This window comes from Amblyomma mixtum, chromosome 2 (assembly GCF_055824585.1).
Source record: "Amblyomma mixtum isolate Tamu chromosome 2, ASM5582458v1, whole genome shotgun sequence".
In the NCBI taxonomy this organism is placed as follows: Eukaryota; Metazoa; Arthropoda; class Arachnida; order Ixodida; family Ixodidae; genus Amblyomma; species Amblyomma mixtum.
Genome location: NC_143013.1, coordinates 294,463,605 through 294,481,690, shown reverse-complemented (window position 1 = coordinate 294,481,690; position 18,086 = coordinate 294,463,605). Strand labels below are relative to the sequence as shown.

The following is an 18,086-nucleotide window of genomic DNA, read 5'->3' as shown; positions in this document are numbered from 1 at the left end:
TTTGCACATCTCTCTGACGGGAGGCCCCATCAAAGAGGTCGGGGAGCTCCGCATACTAGGTCTGTTCATCCATAACAGGCTCAGCCCGGAATCCACTATTGCCAAACTCAAGCGCGTAGGCGAACAGGTCGGACGCATGATCCATCGCGTTTCTAACAAGCGCGGCGGGTTGCGAGGCAGGGACGCGCTTCGGCTCGCCCATGCCTTCGTGACCAGCAGGATCCTCTACTCCGCTCCCTACCTTCGCACTACGAAACAACAAGAAATAAGAATCGACACCATCGTTAGAAAGGCTACAAAGCGAGCACTGGGCCTCCCAGTGGCCACCTCCAATGCTAAGTTGTCGGCGTTGGGGGTGATCAACTCCTACCAGGAGTTACGAGAGGCCCACCTCGTGAACCAATATACGCGACTCTCGCAGACGGCATCCGGGCGCCGCCTGCTAGACCGCTTGCACATCCAACACGAGTGCACTCCAGAGGAGACGTGTCGGATTCCGGAGCTATGGCGTCACAAGCTCTGGGTCCCTCCACTCCCGCGCAACATGGACACACATACACATGAAGGCAGACGAGAGGCGCGCGCTCGGGCCCTCGAACACCAACACGGATCCAAACAGGGTGTATACTACGTTGACGTGGCAGGGCCGTCGCCCAATGGATTCTACACGGCCGCAGTAGTTCACCAGGATCAATGCGTTAACGGGCTCTCCTTTCGAGCTCGAAATTCAGCACAGGCTGAGGAAGTAGCCATTGCGCTTGCCGCCTCGGACTTGAATTCGAAGGTAATCGTGACAGATTCGCGTCGAGCCTGTCAACACTACCTGGCTGGCGAGATTTCACCTTTAGCCTGGAGTATATTAAAGCGCGCAGTGAGGGAATCGGACCCTTCGCCCAAACGCATAGTTTGGACTCCAGGCCATCAGGGCGTTAGAGGTAATGAGGCTGCGGACGCGGCTGCCCGAGCGCTTACCTACCGGGCACCTCACCCAGGCTCTTCCGGCTCGGAGATTGTGCAACCGCTTCTGCGGTTCAGAGAAATTCTGGACGACTATTGCGAACGCCATCGTCTTTTCCCGGTCCCTGCTAAGGGCCTGAGTAAAGCTGATGAGCGAACTCTGAGGCGCTTGCAGACCAACACTCTGTTGTGTCCTGCAATAGTGAAACATTTCGACCCCAAAATTGATGGGCGCTGCCCTCACTGTGGGGAAGTTTCCGATACCTTCCACATGGTTTGGGCCTGTCAAAAGAATCCTTCCCTTCCCCCCAATCCTTCCCCTTCCCGAGAGGCATGGGAGGCAGCCCTGCTCAACTGCTCGGGGCTGGAGTCTCAAAGGGCTCTAGTCCAACGGGCGCGAGTAGCGGCCTCGTCCAGCGGGGTCCCGGACTAAGGACTCCACCTATGTAAAGGGCCTTTTTTGGTCTGCAAACTCTCCTGTTGTTTATTAAAAAGTTTTCACCACCACCAGACCGATGATACAATTAGTATGTCCCCTTTCATACAGAAGAGGTGACTGTTGTCAAGTTGTTGTAAAATACATGTATATCGGTCCCAATGTGTCTTCGTCGGAAGTGTACGATAATTCCCTCGACTCGGCCTCTTCTATCGAACTCCCAACCTCGCTTTTATTTCGACTTTTTGAAAACTGAAATCCCACACCGCATCGGGTCACTGTAGAGGCCTCGTGAAATGGGGGCTGGAGTGATTTCAAGAATATGTTCAACCGACTTCCTAGACTTCAATAAAGCAGCAGCAGCAAACGCCATCTGTTGCCGTCAAATTTTTGTCGGCAACATTTCCGCACCAAACATTCAGCCCTAAACTCCAAAAGTAAAGTGATTCCCTTTGAATTGTACGAAAGAACATATAATCACGATTCCTCTCTTGACTTCGCAGTCTTATATCACAGCGCCACCAAGCCCAATAAAGAAGAATTCAAATCTCCCGCCAACAGCCACGTTGGGCGGAGTCACGTGTGACGCGACCAGATTCGTCGAAGTGAGCGGCCGGCCGGCAAGATTACGCAACATTTACGCAAGCGCGTCTCGGAGCAAACTCATCAGTGGCACGGTGTAAAGGCGGGAAAACCCCCAAAAGGACGACGCAGCTACGCGAATAGAGCTTCGGCGCAGAAGACGGAGAAAGAAAAATTAGACGTAATAATAATAAAAAAAAGCCAACGGAAACCAACCGAAAGCTCTGCCAGCAAGCACAGGCAGCTGTGTTACGCAACAGTCTGCACTATAACGCGAAAACAACGCCTGCGCAAACAGCAGCTCCATTCCGTAAGCGCGAACAATCGTCTCGCTCTTGAAGGAACTTAGGGCCGTCAACGCGTCTTGAAGCTCGGCCAAAAACAATCGCGAGCATTGACGACAGCAAAACAAGAGGTCTAATAACACCCCGCGTGGATATTCAATCGCTCGCCGACAATAACTTCCAGTCACTCTTCAGAGCTCTTACTCGGGTTTCTGCGAGTATGAATAATTTAGCAGTTACCGTATGCTGGCCGAAACCGTTTCGAGCAACTGCAAGTCAAGTTCTGGTTCTCTTTTGTACGCCAATGATTCGTCAAATCGTACTTCGAAACCGCGCTGCGCTACAGACCGATCTCCGAAGAAGCGTCTGGTTCAGACCGTTCCTGAAACCTGACCTCCACAGCGCAGAAGATATGGACCCGATCGGAATAAAGGGCTGAACTCGATCATTCGAAGCCGGCGCGCGAGCATTGTCCCTGGCCGACGCGCACAATACAGGGGAAGACGACCCGACAGAGCGCTCAGTAACGCGACATTCGACACCGAGCGCCAAAACAGCGCGCCTGCCGAGAAAGAGGGGGATTTGAAAACCGTGCCAGCGACAGAGTCGCTAAGGGGCCTGCCGGCAAAGCCTTGGAGCTGGTTCACCCATAAAAGTAGTCATTTCACGGTAACAAATCTAGTTCTCTTTAGGAATTCGATCTTCGCAACATACACGAGGCAGTACAAGTCGAGCTACATACACAGCAACGAGAAAGTCGGGGACGCACAAAAAGCGACGAGCAGGGTCGGGAAAACCACCGCTTATACAGTCCCAACTCCAGATGAAAACACAAAAACTCCGTCGAGCGCACCCAACGAAACGGTTTTAGCGTTTCCGCCACAGAAACGGACGTCGTCACGAAAGGCTTGTTTAGCGGAAAGAAAACAGGTTCGTGCGTCGCATGTGAACGCTGGCGCAGACGACATCGAGCGGCCGACACCGCACTCGTTGCAGTCAACGCAAGCGCCGCATCGCTTAGAAGTTCGCGTAGAGGAAACAGAGAAGATGTGATGAGTGAGCTTACCGTGAGCAAGCAGGCCTTCGCCTTCGGGGCTCGCCGTTCCGCTGCAAGGTCCAAGCTGTATGCCCGAATTCTGCCGCCGCCGGCGGCCGCAGAAAAATCGATGTTCCCGTTGGGTCATGCTCGGAGGCGCTGGCGCGGCTCGCAAGAGCGGTTCTAGGCACACACGTGCTCCCGATGAAGGACTGTCCCGAGCGCGAGCTCTTCAGGCAAACCGCTCTCAACGGCGCGCTCACACTCACCAGCTTGCCAGTCAGTCACCGGCGCGCAGACGTGTTACTACACGAACAGCTGTTTCCTGCGCGTTCGCTAACCACACCGCTAAACCACGATCACCCTGTCCCAAGTCACACGGCCAGTCTCATCTGGGCAACATCGTAAGTTTTGCAGATGACCTAAGCTTGCAGTGCTCGTGTCAGGATGATTCTGGCTGGTCCATGCGCTCCATGACGAATCCCGGCGCCCGTGCAACAAACGTGCAACACGATCCGAGCGGGTGCTCGGTTGCCGCGCGCGCACGGAAACTGCGACGACGTACGGCTCAGGAAGCGTGGGTCGGTTGCGCCCACGACAGGCTGCTAGGCTTAGCGGCGAGCGCGGCGGCGACGTCTGGATGGCTTTTCCTGGATGGATGGGTATCGGGGAGCAGTCGCCGGGACGCGGGACGCAAGCCTCGATCGAAAGCGCCGATGGGGATCCGATATCAGGCAACGGCCGGCCGCGGGACTGCCCGTACGATACACTATCGGTGCACACCGCCGAAGCAGACACCTACCACCAGGGCGAGGGCGAGCTTGTTTGCTCCGGCGTTGCGAGGAGACGCTGCGTTCGAGCATATAGTAGGTGGCGCTTCATAACGGCGCGTGTTGATGGGTTTCAGTTTCGCTTTCGGTTTCTGCATGCTTGGTCTTGGGAGTTGAGATGAAAGTGCGGCATTATTACGAAGTTATCCCACCCAACACACATTCGTTTCTTGATGTCGCTAGTGAACCTAGAGAGAGACGATGCTGATTTTTATACGCAGGCAATTAATGTAGCCTGTCAGACGCTGTTTGGAGGCAATGAGAAAACATGATAGAACTGTAACATAATCATGGAAGAGAGTAGTGAGAGAAAGTAATAATAATAAAAAGAGTGCATCAACTGGGTGTATTGCATGCTGGCGGCGTAATGAAGGCCTGTCAAAGGGGGCGAGCTGCACGACGCAGAGCTATCCATCATTGTGCGCAATACAAGTATAGCGCTTATTTTAGCCTTTCGGCATTTGTAATAGAACGCAATTCGATATTGCGCTTTTATGAGTCGATGTCTCGCTTAACTGAGTGACCGTAATCAAGCCGGAATATATGCGCTGAAAAATGTTACTGCTTCTTTGGGCATAAAGGATACGCCTTTCATTATCACCTCTGTGATAATGAAACACACACACACACACACACACACACACACACACACACACACACACACGCACACACACACACACACACACACACACACACACACACACACACACACACACACACACACACACACACACACACACACACACACACACACACACACACACACACACACACACACACACACACAAACACACACACTCACACACAAACACACACACGCGCGCAAGCATGTAAATATGTGGGCAGAAGAGCTGAGTCAGCGCACACAGCCTGAACTGAGAATGAATAGTCTCTAAACTTCATAAAAGTGCACACCAATCAGCAGTGTGCTTGCGCGCTTTTAACTATTCAGAAAAGTAGTTTACCTTCCTGAAGAATTGTCGCTCAGGCTAAGATCTTCTTGCCATTGTCTTCTCGTTAATTCTTTCCTTCATTTTTTTTTTGTTTCACACGCTCTGCGCCGCGCCGTGTTTACACAACTGCTTGCGCGCGCTCTGCATGGTCTAGCTAGGTGTTTCTTTTTAGAATAAGACCACAGTTGTAAGTAACCAGGCTTCGTCGTATCCGCCTTCTAAAACTCCCTCGAGACTCTGATCTGCACTCCAGATGGGGACAGCAGCATTTCATGGCTACAGTAGGGGACTGGCTGCATGGTGACGTAGATCTGACAAGTCACTGACCAGCGCCTCAAATACCCGATTTTAATTAACATATAAGTGTGGCTACTACGGTGGATCAATTGCAGGCAGAATTGTCGCAAGGCTAATCCCACCAGCAGCTTAGAACAATCTCAACCTCTTATGCTCCGTCTTCCTCTCTTATCCGCTTTTTTAGCCTGCTGCTGTTCATGTTCAACCGCGTACCAACTGGCAGGGATCCCAAGTCTTCTACATTGAATGGGCACGCAGAGAGGGGGTCAGGCGGAAACAGTATGAAGGGAAAAAAGAAAATAAAAGCCTATGCTGCAGGCTTGTATAGAGGGGCAGATAAAGTTACGCTGGGAATGTTTTATCGCAATTCAATAAACACTCTTCGGCTATTTGAGGCTGACCGGGCTCTTTCTCAGGACGCAGTGCTATAATGGAGAAATTATGATGAGATGATGGCTGATACATACCATACGTAGGTACCAAGCTGAAAACACATATTGTTAAGTGTCGTGTCCACACAAAAGCAATAAGGGGACACAACATTAAGATATAGCAGTATCCATTCAGGTACAGATGCTGCCCTGGATGACACTCCCGAAGCCTCGAGATTTAAAGATAGTAGGAGAAATGTGAAATAATCTGCAGTACAAATTTGCGATAGATGACTGGAGGACTGTTGGCGAAAAAGTAAGAAATACGTATTGCGAATATTCGTGACAATTGCATAGTTAATATTCCAAAGGAAAGCAAAGTATTAGGAACTTATTTACCCGGAATTACGGTTTCTGAGAACAAAAACCTTAAAAAGCGGTGCCATGATGACGCTCGCTACCATCCCGAACAAAGGTATGCTCATATCATGCGTCTCCAGAAACTGGACGCAGATCATGCAGCATTTTTATTCGGAGATGGATGGCTGTTGGTATGAAATATGTCAAAATTACTGGTAGGAATTTATAACGGAAACATAAAGCATCCACGTGATTCTAATTTACATGGTCGGCTAAAGCAGTGGAACCTCGTTGATTCGAACTCGCTTAATTCGAACTTCCGGTTTATTCGAACCGACGCTTGAGTCCATTCAACACCTGTAGTGTTAAAAAGCGAGCCCTTAACTTAAACTCAAAATAATTCGAATACATTTTCAGTCTCCTTCGAGTTCGACTTGTCCAGAGAAGAGTACAGTAGGAACGAAAAGAGCAGACAAGGAAGATAGCAAGTCGCTGTGACATTTTTCATTTTATTTGTACACGAAAAAAAAAAAAACAGGAAATGAGTGGCAACAGTTTTGCCGAGTGACTCGAATGAGGTGGTTCGCACGGTCCTGTGTCAGTCGCTTCCTGATGAACACTGTTGTGGCTCTCCATCTGCTTCCACAGCTCGCCCGTCACGAAAAGGATGCACTTCGCGAGGCGCAACTTCCTTGTCGGCGACGTGACATTTAATGCGCGTAGAACCGGGCTGTTCTGGTATACATATAGTAGCCGTTCCACCTGAAAACAGCCACCCACTCAAGGCGAGCGTTGGCGACGTTCCGCAAGATTTGACCAGCGCCGACGAGTGTTCAAGGACAGAAATTGCTTTGAGATGGTCATGGTGCAGTATATTGTGAGTGGTACGACCTCCGAAGGTGGGCAAAGGAGCCGTAGTTTCTAAAGTTATGTAACGATGTCTGAGAACTGTCCTATACTTGTGGAACTCTCGTTTCAACCGAACGAACGCATTTAATCTCAGTGTGCTGGCTCCGTTACCATTCGTTCAATGTTCGGAGTACCGGTGGGTAGGAATAGCATCAGGACCGCCCGAAACTAAACGTACTGAAGTGTTCTATGAAGAACTTGAGGTGTTCACATAAGAGTGAAAACCGTGCTCAACGGCTGCCGGCTTCTATTTCTCAGTGTTGCTCATCGCGCAGATATGTCTGTCGACGCTGGTAATCTGTGACGGTGTCAAGACGCGTGACTCAAGAGACCGTTTCTCGATCGACGCCTCACAATGTCTGAACAAGCAGGGAAATGGGTGAGAGGGTGCGCATGCGACTGAAGCCCACCATGCAATACGTTGCAACGAACGGAAAATAATAATTATTACAATAATAATAATAATAAACGCACAAAACACAACACCAGACACACTCGCGCTCAATCACCGCGGCCCACAGTTTCTCAAGTTCAAGTTCGCGCGTCGCTTCGCAAGGAGCACACAGGCGTTGACGCGCCATCTACTTCTTCTTCCGGTAACCAGCCTCCGTGAGGAGCTTCTTCAAGACGTCGACAGGGATGTAGACCAGGTTGTACCGCCGCCTTGTGTTGCGACCTCCGTCCGAACTCCCGCCGCCATACAGGCCTACGGGGTAGCTCTGGTAGCTGGGCGTCTGTTTCTCGGCAGACGGCGAGTCTTCCATCCGGGTGTTCTCCTGAGAGTTCTTGTTGTAGCGGGTGTACAGAGGACTAGCCTCTGCCTGCGGATGCAGCTTCCTGGACGGCGGCTGCTGATCGTCCTGGTCCGGGATCCGGGACTCCGGTTGGTGCTGCGCTATCTCGGGCCTGGAGCTTCCTCCCGAGCTTCCCCGGTGGTGGTACCCCGAAGAAGGCTGCTGCACTCCGTAGACATCGTCCGCTGTGGTTGCTCCGCCGCCATTGACGCTTCCGGAACCGGAAGAAGATGGACTCTGCGACGGCGAACCGTTAGAGTACTTGACGGGCCTGACGTAGCTCGGAGGCGCTGGAGGGGCTTGAGGAGTCGGCTTCTCGGTCACCACTTGTTGGTACTGGCCGCTGGACCTGAGTTGCGAGGACGTGAACTTGGGTGAGCCGTAGAGGGTCTGAGCCTGCTGGTGGGGTGTCTGCTGCTGGATCTGAGGTCGCTCACGGCCATGCTCTGAATACTGGGGCGGTTCCACGATGGAAGTGAGTGGGCGTGCGTGGGGTCGCTCGTGGTCCACCAGGGGGCGTTCGTAGAGGAAGCGGGGCGGCGAGTCCGGGACGACGGGGGGCACGTCGTAGCTAACCTCCTGCGGTCTCTTGTCCACCATGTCGAGCGGGCTTCCCGGAGCGTAACTGTACGGCGACTTCGACAAGGACCCGTAGATGTGCTGCGGTTCGCGGCGCAACGGTCGGGACACTTCGCTGCCGTACTGGCTTACCGACGGCCTCCGCGGCTCATACTGCTCGGCGCTGTGGTACTTGGACGCCCCCGACGACGACTCGCTTCGCAAGTGGTGGTGGACGAGAGGAGGCGAGGAGTTGGGTGACGAGAAGGGTGTGAGTGTCGTGGGGAACAACATGGCGATGGCCGGGAACCGCCGGTTTGGTGACACCGTCGTCTGCGGCTGGTAGAGCGAATGATGCGAAGCCGAGCCGCCCGAGCTGCCACCGCTGGAGACGACAGGGGGGTTCGCCGGTACGTGGTACGCGACGGACTCGGATGTCTGTAGAGCGGAAAGCGGGACCCGGTGTAGAGGTCCCTCGACTGCGGTGGAATCCGAAGGGTTCGACTCGGAGCTGGACGGCACTAGAAGGCAGAGGGCCAGGCCGCACAGGAGCAGCTGTGGTCGCTGCAAAGGTTAGAGAGGAAAGACATGCAGGACACTGTCATGGCCGAGCGCAACTGGCTTGTTTTTGTTGGACTTCATTTCGCCGTTAGACGATAGAGTACGCTATTCGTTTTGTACTGGATGTAAAATCAGCGCTAGCTTTTAGGTAATGATCAGAAAAAGTAATTTTAAAGCAACCCTTTATAAACCTAGAAGTTCACTGCTGCTATCACGCGAGTTCTCGCCCGGAAATTTATGGCGCCAGCTCTGCCACTTATGCCATCACTTTGCGAACTCAGTGGATGTTGTGGAATGAAGAAAAGCGCAAGCAAAGCTATTTCTCATAGAAAGGTGCCCAGTTGGCCGGAATTCAGGATCCCCGCCTGCGTCTGAAAACGTTTGCTCAAAGGCTAATCCGCAGCGCCTCGTAGGAGTAAAGTGAAAGCCCAAAAGCTCTGGCGGTCGCACCTTACGAAGTGTGACAGGTACCTATATATAGTCCTTAGCCCCAAATACTTTGAGTACACCGCCTTTCTAGCTGAGTATGTGGGTTTAGTGCGCGTTCCAGTAAAGCGGCAAATACTCAGTCAAATTCAATGAGAAATTTCGCTGACGCTGTGACGGTCGGTAAGGGACAATAGAAGGAAAAATGGGGAGATGTCGTTATGATGTATACATATAAAGGAAGCTAACAGTCATCGAAACCAAGGAACATAGAGGAATGTTCCCATATTTTTATTTTTTTTTTGTGGTGTTGATCCATGCGAAATTAGTGGTGTAATTATTTCATCAATGAAAGGTAACTGACTGGAAGGTAGGACGGAAAATAACCGCATGCCACAGGTGGGATCCGAACCCTCGACCTCCGAATTTCGCGCGTCCGGTACTCTTACAACTGAGCTACGGTGGCAGCTGTCCAAACTTATTCTTTCCGGGCTATATATGTTACATTAAAACTAACCTTGAGAGTGTTCACCAGCGCCACACGCACCCATAGCGGCGGACGTAGTAGGGTCGGCCAAAAGTTCTCAGGCCGCAGGGTCTCCTTTCGAGCGCTATAATTGGGCAGCTACGACACCCCCCAATCCCAAAACTCTACAGAGGATAGGAGAAATATCATTCTCACCTCTGAGAACCTTGATAGCTATATTGCTGCCATAAGTGGCAGGGTATGGCACTCAAATGGCCTGTGAACTTTTGACCAGCTCTGTGCGTCCTGTATTACCACGAGTGTTGCGGGGAACGTGATCGAACGGTGAGTGCGGAAGCTGAGCGAGAACCCACTTTTGCTGCCTATGACATCAAGACTGCCAGGGCCAAGACCCTCGTTAAGCTATTGATCGTACAATGGAAGGGAAGGGGGGGTCTCGTTATGAGAGAGCATGGTAAAAGCGCATACTAGTGCTAAATTATTGCCAGTAACGTGGCGCTTGGTTTTATGGCAAAACATTTCGTTAGCAGCAGTGAAAGCAGTCAAAATGGTTAGCAAAATGGTTTCACAACCAGAACATTCGGAGGAGCAAATAACAAACTTCAAAGCTTACATAACCTGCTCTTCTAAGCGCACAACCATTTAGCTGAAAATGATTGAAGAAAGTGTCGACACAAGTGTTTAGGAAAGACTAAAACATTGCTTATATTGTCTGGCTGTGCGTAGAGCTTGAGATGACACGTTGTTACTTTACACCGTGGTCATCCTGCTGGGAAGTCCGAGGATCCTTCATGGCCGTACACAAACCCCATACAGCGCTAAATGTCTCGTACATGCCGTGCACGGTGAAACGACAGGTGTTCGTTTGACATGTTTTCAAACAGCAATAAATTCATCTTGTTTAAAAGTATACAAAGTGTCATTGCGAAAGCGATGTTCTCAGTATCAGTTGCGATTGAGATGCATGATGTATCAGTGACAGCTTTTTCCATGGTATTCTTTTTATAGTTACAGCACTTAGCTCATACGCGTCCTCAGGCTCATTCCCAGCCTCCTCTTGCAGTGATTGTTTTACAGAAATTAAGAGCAGCATCATTTCTTGGCCTAAACTCTGAGAGAATCTTGCCTTCTGTACGAGGGCGCTCTCTATAGGAGCCCATGTTTCGCCTCCTCTTCTTGTGCCCTATACCCTTTGGTTTTTGCATTCCGAAATAAACTGCAGTTCAGACAGTAGCAATTTACTTTCATTGCATAGATGCAACAGTGAGTCATTCTGCGTCGTGGAACACAAGGAAATGTTTCATCTGGAGAGTAAGAACGAACTTTCTGGTGAGCAATGACACCAAACGTTTTTGGCTGCAAATCTATCCGGCATCAACACTTCTTGTTTGTACGCCCAATCCTGCAATCTCCTCCGGGGTTATTTGTTAAATAATTCGTCGAGTTTGCTAATGGTCAACTTTGCGCTCAAGATGCACTGTGGTCAAAGCGAAGTAAAAACCACTGATTCGCAGCTGCCCCAAAGAAAGTAACTGATATGTTTTTCCATTAGAGTTTTCGAAAGTGTGATCAAATGGCTTCCCAAAAGCCCTACTTCAAGCACTCTCAAATCTTTTGCCGGTAGTTCTTTTATCAGTCATATCTACAGTCCAACCGGTCCCTTTTCTCAGAACTTCCAACAACGGAACCGACGCCTTAGTTAGGCTGGTCGCACAGCTAAATCCTGCAGAACGCTCTTACGCGCATAACGGCAGTTCTGCAGTGGTAGCTATAGCTCTTCCGCTGTGCTCGTGACCTGATGGCTGTACACGCGTATCCCTCACCTTCATGACGTAACGTCGCAGGCTACGAAACCTGTGGCGAAGGGACGGGGACTCCAACGTTGACGACGACCGCGGACCCCGGTCGCTACGGACAGTTGCTGCTCGCCGACGTCGCCTGTCGAGGACCTAACGGTCTTCCAAAGAGGGTAGGCGCCCCTCGGGTACCAGGTGAAAACACTTCGTTCGTCCACGAACCAAGTCCTCGCTGCTCAGGATGATCACGCCGCACACACCACAACACGAGCTCTCTGCCGATCCTGGGGCGGCCTCGGTTCCTTTTATACCCGAAGCAATGCCTCCTCATCGGAAGAAACTGGACCAACGATACGAACCCGAAGACAACCTCCTCATCCTCTACGGCGTTCCCTTCCAGCCGAACTGCTAGGAGCCGAAGGAAGAAAGGGTAATCCATAGCGAAGAGTAGGCCTAAATTTAGTCCCCTTTCCCACACGCGTCTTCTGCGAGAGGAATTGAAGGGAACCAGAAGGAGAGAGGGAGGGGCTGTTGATACCATTAGGAGAAAGAGGAGAGGCGAGAGAAAAGGGGAAAGGTTAATTCGCATTTGTTTGCGGTACACCGTGTCGGGGTATGGAGAAGGAGTCCGTGCGAGTCGTGACGTCAAGCCGGCCAAGATTGAGAGGGGCTTGGGTGAGGGGGAAGCGATGGCCGAAGAAGGAACAGGTTCGAGAGTTTCGGTTAGCAGACGACTCGTGAGCGCTCGGCGGCCGTGCAGACGACGAACACGGGGGGGCGACTTCGTGAATTCGATGTCCCGGTTTTCTTTTTTTTCCTTTTTTCTTCTCTGCATACATCGTACGGTACGCTCGTGTGTGGGGGGGACTACTAGCTCTGGCTGCGTTGAGAGAGGAGAAGAAATGCCCATGGAGGTTTCTTGAGCAGCCCAGGACACTGTGAACAAGAGAGAGAGACACAAAACAAGAAAAACTAAGCGAGCTGGACAAAAGCGCCCGGTCCGCGCACTCGATGCAGAAGGTATATCGGCATAGAGCTTCGGAATGTCGCGTTCGGCCACCACTCTCGGCCTGGTACCAACGTATACGGGGGCCAGGACTAGACTTCTCTGTGCGTCCAGACGACAAGGAGTCGTGTGGACAAGAACGGCGGTCGTAGAGCTCGCAAAGCCTGCACAGGCCGCGACGTCTTTCCTGTTAGCGCACGCCTGAATCTTGTTTATTTTGTTACGAGACGTTTGTCATCGTCTGTATGCCTGGAAGACGACGAGCTGCATGTGTGCATCCTTGGGAGACGGTGGCGGCGAACAGACGGGATTCCACCCAAGGCTGACAGCTCGGGAGGGACGCATTGGGACTTCCTGTAAAGGCCGACACGGATGGTCTTGGACGCGAGGCGTTTACTCTTTTGTGTATCTGATTGATTTTTTTTTGTTTTGAGTCTTGTAGCGGGAGAAAAGGGGTGAGATGTGAATGAAGACGTTGTCTTCCTATTTCCTCTAAGGACGCGCGCGTGACCTATAACGAGCTCTCGGTGGCAAGTGGACCAGGAAGAGCTCAACACTTCGGAGAATATAGAGAACTTCAAAGAGTAAATAACTGTTAGCACCTTTCGGAGACTGGGAACAGCCGTACAATTTGGAGAGTGCGGAGAACCTCAGAGGGTGTATAGCTGTTAGCACCTAGAGGGTACTGGGAATAGCTCGACTCTTTGGACAATTTAGAAAACCCCGGGTGGCAAATGACTGTTAGCACTTTGCCGGCACCGGGAATAGCTCAACAGCTTACAGCAGTATGGAACCTCGGAGTGCAAATAGCATTTGGCGCCTTGCTAGCAGAACGGTTTCTTTCTTCCTTCCTTCCTTCCTTCCTTTCTTTCTTTCTTTCTTTCTTTCTTTCTTTCTTTCTTTCTTTCTTTCTTTCTTTCTTTCTTTCTTTCTTTCTTTCTTTCTTTCTTTCTTTCTTTCTTTCTTTCTTTCTTTCTTTCTTTCTTTCTCTCTTTTTCTTTCTTTCTCTCTTTCTTCCTTTCTTTCCTTCTTTCTCTCTTTCTTTCTTACTTTCCTTCTTTCTTTCTTTCCTTCTTTCTTTCTTTCTTTCTTCCTTTCTCTCTCTCTTTCTTTCTTTCTTTCTTTCTTTCTTCCTTTCTCTCTCTCTCTCTCTCTTTCTTTCTTTCTTTCTTTCTTCCTTTCTTTCTTTCTTTCTTTCTTTCTCTCTCTCTCTTTCTTCCTTTCTTCCTTTCTTTCTTTCTTTCTTTCTTTCTCTCTTTCTTTCTTTCTTTCTTTCTTTCTTTCTCTCTTTTTCTTTCTTTCTCTCTTTCTTCCTTTCTTTCCTTCTTTCTCTCTTTCTTTCTTACTTTCCTTCTTTCTTTCTTTCCTTCTTTCTTTCCTTCTTTCTTTCTTTCTTTCTTCCTTTCTCTCTCTCTCTCTCTTTCTTTCTTTCTTTCTTTCTTTCTTTCTTTCCGTCTTTCTTTCTTCCTTAGACATTTGCCTGTAATAAAAAAATGGAGACTTGTTTGTAAACAAAAACGACACCATGGGCACATGCTTCCAACTGTTCATCGACGAGTGAAAGAACATGTTTTATAAGCGCGGAATCGAAGCGCGCAACAACCGTTGTCATTCGCGCAAGAACTAAAAAGAGATAGCACACAGTGATCATAACTTTTTATTTTGTTGGTCAAACAAAAACCAAAGCACATAAAAAAAATAGCATCAACGCGAGAGGCCAGGTTAAGCAAGTGGCCAATCGATAGCATCTTGCTAGGAGCTTCATGCCAAAAGCAAATAACAACAAAAAAGCAAGAATCGAAACTAACAATAAACCTGATAAAAGGTGAAGAAAAACAATGAACCACTGGCTGACAACGTAGAATGTAGATGGCAGAATGGATATATCAGAAAACACGCAATACCTTCTGGCGGGGTAATATTTGTCGACGCTGTGATAAAAACCCGACAATTACCCTATGGTATAGGTGCTACAGATGACCCCATACAAATTCCATCTTTTTGAAGAAATCATTTTATTTTGAATTCAATGACAGTGGAGCTGAAATGAAATTTTAAAGCCCTGGAAAATGCTCTGTGCTCACACCTGCTGTATTTTGAAAACCTACTTCGAAATTTTCGTGTGTTTTTGGTGGATGGCATCGGACAAACCTTCATGTGGTACTGAATAGAAAAGATCTTAAATATAAATAGAAACATCTGTTTCGGCTGTCCTTGCTAGGGCCGGTGCATACACTGGTACGCAAATTAATCTTCGATAAATTGCGCCTGCGCGCATAAGGCTCTATTACCGTGGGCTTCTGCGCACCACATTTGATTTCGGGGCAATTCCGATGCAAGTTTATAGAACGTGTCAGTTGGAGAGTGTATAGAGCATCAGAGGGCAAATAACTGCTACTACCTTGCTGGCCCTGGGAAAAGCTCAGCACTTTGGATAGGGCAGAGAACATCTAAGAGCAAATAAATGTTAGCACCTTGACGGTATACCTGGAAAAACTCAACACTTGGGAGAGTACAGAAAACCGCATAGGGTAAATAACCTTTGGCGCCTTGCATTCACAGGGAATAGCGCAACACTTTGGGGAATGTAGAGAACTTCGGAGGCCGAATGGCTGGCAGCACCCTGCAGGCACCGGGAGTAGGCCAACACATAGGAGAATGCAGAGAAGCGCAGGGCACCCAGAATTCCTCGACAACTGCAAACACTTTATCACCGACTTCGTCTGAATGCTGCATATACAAACAGCTTGCGATACCGTTTTGGACAAATGAACAGTCCGCATTGTGACAACTGTGCCTCGATAGAAACTGTGGAACATATCCTGCTTGAGTGCCCTGCGTATGCTAACGAGCGTGCGTACTATGAACATTGCATGCAGAAGCTCTGCCCAGTGCCCCTAACAATGGACAAAGTTTTAGGTCCCTTAGCCTGTTTCAGGCAACAGAGACTTGCAATGAACTTTCTTTTTACATATTTAAAAGACATTGGACATCTCGATAAGCTATAAATTAACTTGCACGTTACCTTCATGCATTCTTCATGCATTGAACTTCGTCAGCCCATTTGTCGGACTATGCACTCCATCATTCCATATATAGTTACATCAATACTCGCCATTGCATCCTTAGTACCCATTTCATGGCCGCATTTTATCTTCGTTTTTTTTCTTTTACCTCTTCCACGCTGCTCTCCTTCTGTCTTTATCTCCCAAATTCCCCTCCCTACGCAGAGTAGCATGCCAGCGATATTGAAACGCCGGATAAATTCTCTGTATTTCATTAAGGAGTCTCTCTCTCACTCTCGTGAAAATAACTGTTACTACCTTACCACCGGCAGGAATAACGCAAGACTTTATGGTTTATGGGAATTTAACGTCCCAAAACGACTCAGGCTATAAGGGACGCCGTAACGAAGGGCTGCGGAAAGTTCGACTGTGTACTGTGCACTGACATCGCACAGTACACGGGCCTCTAGGATTTCGCCGCCATCGACTTTCAAGAGGTCCCTGTACTGTGCAACACTTTAGGAGGTATGGAATGTGCTTTTTAACGTGCAGTAGCTGCGTCGGGCTATTAGAGACGCCATAGTCGAAGGCTCCGGGTTAAGTCCGATCACCTGAGGTTCTTTAAAACATGCACATACATCGCACATAAGTGGGAGCACTCGGCCGTGTTTGCATTTCGCCTCCATCTAAATGCGGCCGCCGTCATCGGGATTTAGTATAGTGGAAACTACTGCTCAGCAGCTCAGCAGAAGATCTACCATGGCGGATACACTGATAACTTCATTTTTATGTTTTATTTTTTTTCTAGAATTCGGGGGCTAAATTGGGCGATATTTTTAAAAGTTCAAATTCGGGTGCAAATCGGGTTATTCAGAGAAAAATTTCCCTATCAGGTTTCTTTCGTGTACTTTTTTTTTGCTGTAAAAAAAAACTATTCATTATAAGTGCTCGTTCTAGAGCGGGATACAAACTGCCCTATATTGTTTTCTCGGTATTTCACAAACAACATGGAAATAACAAGTTGAGCATATTTATGAGAAAGATTACTCATGCCAACCAAATTCAAAAATTCCAAGTTCTAAAATTAACTTGGTTGGCGTCAGTAATCTTAATTTATTTTCACCACCAGACTTCTGTCAAATGTTTTCGTTTAAGATGACCATAAAACAAAAAACTTCACCAAATGAGATTTTTTTCTCGTGTACTAGAGATATTTTTGTGCGTAAACTTTCAATCAACTATTAGCAGTACTTGGTGTGCATGCAATACCTGCTTGCCTTGTAATCTGTGAAAACGGCCAATAGACATCACAGAGGCTGTTTTAAACGGGCAAGAGCCCTGTAGCTGGACATCGTCAGCCTGGATAGCACTTGATACATGATGCAAAATGCCTGGTCAGTACCTGTGTTTTGGCCTCTCGCTTCTTCCTTGAATTAAGCTACGTAATGAATAAGAAATGTTAAGAGAGTTTTAAGATCACCAGTTGAACGAACACTCCTCTGGAATAAGCGCAACTATCCGCTAATTTTCGTGCGGTGTCTTGAGCTTTATTCTGGAAAACGTACATTCTTTGTGCCCTTTCATATATACCGGGTGTCCCAGCTAAATGTAACCAAACTTTAAAAAAAAGACGAAGTGTCCTAGTCGAGTGAAACCAACTCAGGGTTGTTCATAGTCGCGTGGCCTAGTCTTCAGTATTTTTTTCGCTCTTCAAAGTTAACTGATTAGTTAAGTTTAATTAGCTAACTTCTTAATTATTAACTTCAGGAAGAAAGTGTCAATGCAAAATTTTTAGATCACCTCGAAAAACCGCTAGTAGTGCTATTCCCGTCAAGTTACGATTTACGTAGCTTCATTTATCGGCCTTAAAAGAAAGTTGTCGCGTGACCAGCTGCTCGCTCACTTCTCTGCCCCAATGTGCACCCAAAGTATCATCGAGGAGAGGACTTCAGAAGAAATGGATTTTATTCTTTAAGGCGCGTCTTGGGACGTTGAAGTGGCACAGTTGTCATGTGGAAGCTTTTTCTTATTGTGCGGGTTATGGTTAAATGACGGTAAAAAAACTACTTTACGTAAATATTTCTTTGCTGCAAATGTCTCAGTAAGCTGTTTCTCAAAGCGATCTACAACTTTTCCATTGGCACTTTGTTCCTCAAGTCAATAATTAAAAAGTTAGTTAATTAAGCTTAACTAATTATTCAACCTTGAAGAACGAAAAAAATACTGCAGACTAGGTCACGCGACTCTAAACAACCCTCATTTGGTTTCAGACGGCTAGGACACCCCGTGTTGTTTAAAAGCTTGGTTACATTTAGCTGGGACACCTGATATATAAGCAAACAAGAGAAGGGGAATGAGGGGCTCGTTATAAATATGACAGAAGCCAACAGCCACAGACTCCAAGGGGCACAGGGGATTTTTTTTTATTTATTTATTTT

At 48.6% G+C, this 18,086-nt stretch overlaps 2 protein-coding genes across 2 annotated transcripts in view; both read right to left on the bottom strand.

Annotated features, from left to right (window-relative positions):
* Positions 1-4,128, bottom strand: part of anne (polyamine-transporting ATPase anne boleyn) — a 127,778-nt gene extending 123,650 nt beyond the window's left edge. Inside the window, exon 1 of the mRNA XM_089574490.1 lies at positions 3,326-4,128. Within this exon, the coding sequence (XP_089430616.1) occupies positions 3,326-3,443 (118 nt within the window). The 5' untranslated portion in view covers positions 3,444-4,128. The remainder of the gene's footprint in view (positions 1-3,325) is intronic.
* A 3,183-nt stretch (positions 4,129-7,311) lies between these two features.
* On the bottom strand, positions 7,312-11,670 carry LOC149364541 (uncharacterized). Its single transcript, XM_089568706.1, has 2 exons — positions 11,665-11,670; positions 7,312-8,931 (listed from the first exon to the last, which is right to left on the bottom strand). The coding sequence occupies exons 1-2, from the start codon at positions 11,668-11,670 to the stop codon at positions 7,597-7,599; spliced, it is 1,341 nt and encodes a 446-aa protein (XP_089424832.1). The 3' UTR covers positions 7,312-7,596.
* Positions 11,671-18,086: the final 6,416 nt, after the last annotated feature.